This window comes from Myotis davidii, unplaced genomic scaffold, assembly GCF_000327345.1.
Source record: "Myotis davidii unplaced genomic scaffold, ASM32734v1 scaffold205, whole genome shotgun sequence".
Lineage (NCBI taxonomy): Eukaryota > Metazoa > Chordata > Mammalia > Chiroptera > Vespertilionidae > Myotis > Myotis davidii.
In genome coordinates, this window is record NW_006297573.1 from 865,482 (window position 1) to 871,470 (window position 5,989).

The window sequence follows — 5,989 nt, forward strand, 5'->3', positions numbered from 1 at the left end:
CCAAGTGCCACCAGCCCCCCGCCAGCCTGATTGCCCCTAACCACCTCTGCCTTGGCCCCACCACCATGGCTTTGTCCGGAAGGATGTCCAGAAGGTCTCCTGGTCTAATTAGCATATTACACTTTTATTAGTATAGTTATTTCCTCCCCAAATCTTCTAAGAAGTGATGTTCCTGAAAGATGTATCATGTTTATCCTATGGAGTGCATGTCCCATATAGCTGTGCCCTCACAAGAACATGGAAGAGCATAAGCCTACAGAATGAAATCCAAATCTCTTCCAGGTACTCAAGGACTTTTATAATCTGAACCCTAGTTACTTCTTTAATCATTTCTTGCCCAACACAAACCCTCAGCTCTAATAAAAATTACCTACTTTTAAACATTCTCTATATACTTTCTTAATGACTTTCCATTGCCTAGAATGCCTCCCAGACCTTTCTGCTTGGCTAGGTTCTATTTATACTTCAAGTTAGAGATAATGTCACTTTTCCACAAATATCTAGTAAATGGAGGCTCCTTCCTCTGCAACCTTGCAGCATTACTATTTGTACCCTTCAACTAACAAATAAAGATAAGATAGAAAAGTAAATCTGACAAACATAGTAATATAAATTGTGAGAAAAAGTAATAAAAACTCCAAGAACAAAGATAGTCAATCTACTTGATTTTAGTGAATTACTGTAATTCCCTCTTTTACCTGCAGTCTTGCTTCCCACAGTTTCATGCTCTACCATGGTCCAAAAATATTAGATGGAAAATTTCAGAAATAAACAATTCACAAGGGTTTTCTTTTTTAATTTACAAGTTTTAAATTGTGCACTCTCCTGAGTAGCATGGTGAAATATCGCATTGTCCCACTTCATCCTGTTCAAGATATGAATATCCCTTTGACCAACATCTCCAAGCTGTAGATGCTACATACTCAACAGTCACTTAGTAGCTGCCTAGGTGATTAGATCAACTGTAGTAGATTACAGTGTTTGTGTTTAAGTAAACCTTATTTTGCTTAATAATGGTCTCTAAAGCACAAGAATAGTGATGCAGGCAATTAGGATAAGCCAAAGAGAAGCCTTAAAGTATTCCTTTAAGTGGAAGGTGAACCTTCTAGACTTACTAAAGAAAGAAAAAACATCATATTCTGAGGCTGCTAAATCTACAGTAAGAACAAATCTTCTATCCGTGAAATGGTGAAGAAAAAAGAAGCTCATGCTAGTTCTGCTGTCACACCTCAAACTGCCAAAGTTACAGCCCAGTGCAAAACTGCTTAGATAAGATGGAAAGGGCATTAAATTTGTTAGTAGAAGACATGACATCATCATGATCCTCCTGATGTACTATCAGAAGGTCAGTAGTAGCCTAACACTACATCACAATGCCTACATCATTCACCTCACTTCATCTCATCATGTAGGCATTTGTATCATCTCACAGCATCACAAAAGAGTGAGTACAGTAAGATATTTTTAGACAGCCGAAACCGGTTTGGCTCAGTGGATAGAGCGTTGGCCTGCGGACTGAAAGGTCCCAGGTTCGATTCCGGTCAAGGGCATGTACCTGGGCTGCGGGGACATCCCCAGTAGGAGATGTGCAGGAGGCAGCTGATCGATGTCTCTCTCTCATTGATGTTTCTGGCTCTCTATCTCTCTCCCTTCCTCTCTGTAAAAAATCAATAAAATATATTTTTAAAAAAAAAGATATTTTTAGACAGAGAGATACCACATTCACGTAACTTTTAATACAATCTACTGACATAATTATTCTATTTTACTATTAGTTGTTGTTAATCTCTTACTGTACCTAATTTACAAATTAAACTTTATAATAGGTATGTATGTATAGGAAAAAACATAGTACAATATAGCAGGTCCTCAAATAACATCATTTCATTTAACATCGTTTTATTCTAACACTGATGAGATGCTGTAGAAACTTAACTCTTGTTTAAATCTGTTAGGCTATGGTAAAGTTGGTTTTGCTACATGTCATTTCACTTAAAGTAAAGAACCTATCCATGGCATTAAGTGAGGATTTTTACAATATAGAGTTTGTCACTCCCAGGGGTTTTAGGCATCCTTTGGGGTCTTGGAACACATCCCTGCAAATACAGGGAGGCTACTGTATTGCAAAATTTCTACACCAACAGTTTATTCTGCACCAGTGTGAATTTTACTGAAAGCAAGTATACTCATTTTGTCTTTCAGGATTATCTATTTCAGCACAATCTATTTACCCACTCTTTCTCATCCTAGAGTCAGCATGTTTTCATGCCTGTATCTTTCCTTCCTAATAGTGTGACTCATGGAAATCACTCATTAACCAAAAATGTACTGCTTAACCAGTATTTATTCAGTACCTCCCACTTGCCTCCTTTATGAAACCTATCTCAAATATATATGGCTACATATTCCATCTTCTGTTATAGGATAATCAAATTTCCTTGATTTTCCCATCACTAACAACCGCAAGCATTGCATATATGCATGTACTACCAAGCGACCATCCAACACAACAGTTTTCAAAATTGAAAACGGACCCAATAGTTGGCCTTTTTATCAAAGTCCAAAGTGTTCTCATGGAAAATAGACTAGGTCAAAATTACTCAATCTGTGTGAAATGTGCAGTTCAAGGTCATGAAGGTAGGCTTAACTATCTCCCACAATAAGCCTTTATAAAATAAGGTTTTAATGACCTTTTTAAAAATACAAAATCAAGCATTCCATCTCAAACATAAAAACTACTTTTATAGATTCATATCTGTAGACTCTAAATCCCACCCTTAGACCAGTGTCTAGTTTCCAGTTTCTTAATTCATTGAATAAATACTTATTATGTGCTTTTGGTGTGCTAGCACACTGTGCTAGATGCTGAAGATAAAGCCGTAAACAAAACAGACAAGTCCCTGGCATTTACAGTAATTACATTCTAATGAGAAAGACAAAAATGATCCCATAACTACACATAATGTCAGATAATGATAAATACAATAAGGGTAAAGAGCGAGAGGAGGGAAGCAGTGGATCATTTTAGGTAGGGTGATGAGAGCAAGCTTCTCTAAGAAGTGGCCTTTAAGAGATATATGTTTGAAAAAGGAACCAAGCCATGCAGAAATCTGGGGGAAAACGACAGGCAAAGAAAACAAATAGAAAGCCTTACGCAGAACTGAATTTTGTTTGTAAAAGGATGAACAAAAAGGCCATTGAGGCTAAAATGAAGCAAGCAAAGCAGAGATTAGAGGGACATGAAGTTAAAGAAAGGCAGAAGCCAGATACGTAGAGTCTTATACACAATTACAAAAAATACTTCTTTTTTTGCTTATAATGGAAACAACTAGAGGGTTTTAGAAAGAGGAATGAATGATCTGATTTTTAACTTTTAAAAACCTCTCTGACTGCAATGTTGAGAGTTGACTGAGGCAGGAGTAGAAATAAGATGATCAAATTAAAAAGGTACAACAAAATTCAAGATTAGCAGCTATCCAATATAATAGCCTCTAGTCCTACGTGGCTCTTTAGCACCTGAAATGAGAAGTGTTTTAAAAGTAAAATGCACCTCAGATTTTGAAGACTTTAGTAGGAGAGAAAAGAAGTAAGATATTTCAATAATTTTTACATTTAGTACATGTCAAACCTAACATATCATACCTAACATATCATTAGGTATACTGAGTTAAACAACAAATAATTAAAATTAATTTCACTTGATTATTTTTATTTTTTTAATGTAGCAACTATAAAATTTTAAATTACAAATGTGGTTAACATTATATTTCTATTTGACAATGCTGACCTACATGGTGACTTTGAGTTTTAAAGGTGGAGGACATACAAAATACTAGATTTGGGATACATTTAAAAATTAAAGCCTATAAAACTTGTTCTAGGAATAAATGGAGGAGTAAGAAAAGAAGGGAAATCATTTTGATTCCCAAAATTCTGGCCTCAGGAACTGGGTAAATGGTAGTGAAATATGCTAAGATGGGGAAGTGTGCATTAGAATCTTATGTCTGAGCTGCCCTGTTGTATATCCCAACAGACATATCAAGTCATGGTCTCAGCATTCACAAAATGTGGGGAGCATCATTCATAAATGGTACCCCTGGAGTTATGTAGTGTTCAGCCTAAATAGCTTAGCCAATAACCTCGTGCCAAGTATTCTCTAAATAGTGTATATTTACCAAATACTGTTATTGTTAGAACATAGTTTAGGCACATAAACTTGATTCATATGTAATGCTAGATTCTGTTAATAAGACCATTTGAGAAAAAATAGGAACTAGGAGTTCAAATGTTTTAAACTAACAGCCCACGATTCAAGTGCTAGCTCTACCACATTAAAGTATACTTAACCTCTTGATCTCTGTTTATTCACTCCTAAAATGAAGGTAACACATACCTCAAGTTATGAGAATTAAATAAGATAATGTATGTAAGATAATTAAGATTTTATCTGGCACACAGTAAAAGCTTCATACATTACAGCTATTAACATAGTCATGTGATAAGAAATGGAACAAGTAACAAAGCTACACAAGATTTTTGAAGAGTTTCATTCTAGTTCTATATTACTATTAGAATATACAGTATCTTATTTCAAAATTTTCCCAAATTAAAATGTATTACCTGTAAGTAGTGTTTGGAACATAGACATCCCTAGCAGGAAACTCCAAAATTTCTCTGGTAGGTCTAACTCTACTGTCAGGGTAAAGCTTCACCTGAAGCAGCTCTGGGGTGAGGCAATAATGAGGATTTTCAGGTGCCGGAGAAATGTCTATCTTCAGCTGAGCTGCATATAAAAATATATTGTAAAAACAATGTAAACATAATAAATAAAAACTTCATGTTGAAAATGTTTTTGAATGAATTTAGATCATATTTTTGCAAGAAGTCTGGAAAGAAACCAAAATTATTATTGTCTCAGTCCTCTGAATCACTTCATTTTAGCAAGTCTCAAAGGTATAAATTCCTGAGACAGACATAAATACATATAAAATACTGAATGAATGAATAAATGAATGAATGAAAAAGAATCAGCAAAAAAACAAACCAAACAAACAGAAATCTAGCACAGGAACAAGCTACCATTTCAAAGATTAAATGTTTAATTTAAACTTGGTAGGCTTAAAAAATAGTTTTACTCTGGAATGGTTTGCTCTGATCATAATATGAATGTTTCTACATTTTACCATTTCATGAATTTTTTTCCTCTAGAAAATAATTTTAAGCCGTGGTATTATTCATCGCTCTCATTTCAGTACTTAAATTATCAAAGGTTCCGAGAGAACCAAGATGGCGGCATAGGTAAACACCTGAAATTGCTGCCTCGCACAACCGCTTCAAAATTACAACTAAAAGACAAAACAGACATCATCCAGAACCACAGGAAGGCTGGCTGAGTGGAAATTCTACAACTAGAAGGAAAGAGAAAAGCACACTGAGACTCAGAGGAAGTGCGGAAGTAAAGTGCAGAGGTATGATGGCGCACTTGGAAAGGGCTGGCGATGGAGGACGCTGGTGTCTTTTTCAATCGGGAGGGAGTCTCAAGCTCCCGACTGCTCTGAACTCCAGTTCCGGACGAGTCTCCGAGGACCCAGACTCATACGGGGCGAAACTGGACTGTCTGGCATCGGTTGGAACTCAAGGGTGGCTTTCTCTCAGAGGTGCTTGCAGCGTTTACCGGGACGCAGGGCCTCTAAGGGTAGGACTGAGGAGCAGCCATAGCTGCTTGCTCCACCCTGTTGATTCCCTGAGACCTCGCCCCACCCAAGCTGCGAGCAGAGGCTTTTGCATATGAATGGGCTGGCCCTTTGATATCCAAAATTCCTAACCAACTGCACCTGGGTCAGAGAGACCCAGAACATCCAAAAGAAGGCCCAAGGTCCCAGAGCAGCTTGCATTGCTTCACAGCTGGGCCTCATCTGGGCACCTCCAAACTCCAAAAAAAGGAAGGGGAATCTGCAGTTCTCTTTGTAGCTCCTGCTGGGTACTGGCT

General features: G+C 37.0%; 1 protein-coding gene across 1 annotated transcript in view; it reads right to left on the minus strand.

Annotated features, from left to right (window-relative positions):
* DOCK7 (dedicator of cytokinesis 7) overlaps positions 1-5,989 on the minus strand; it is a 166,078-nt gene that overhangs the window by 121,892 nt on the left and 38,197 nt on the right. Inside the window, 1 exon segment of the mRNA XM_006773220.2 lies at positions 4,621-4,783. Coding sequence (XP_006773283.1) covers positions 4,621-4,783 — 163 coding nt within the window.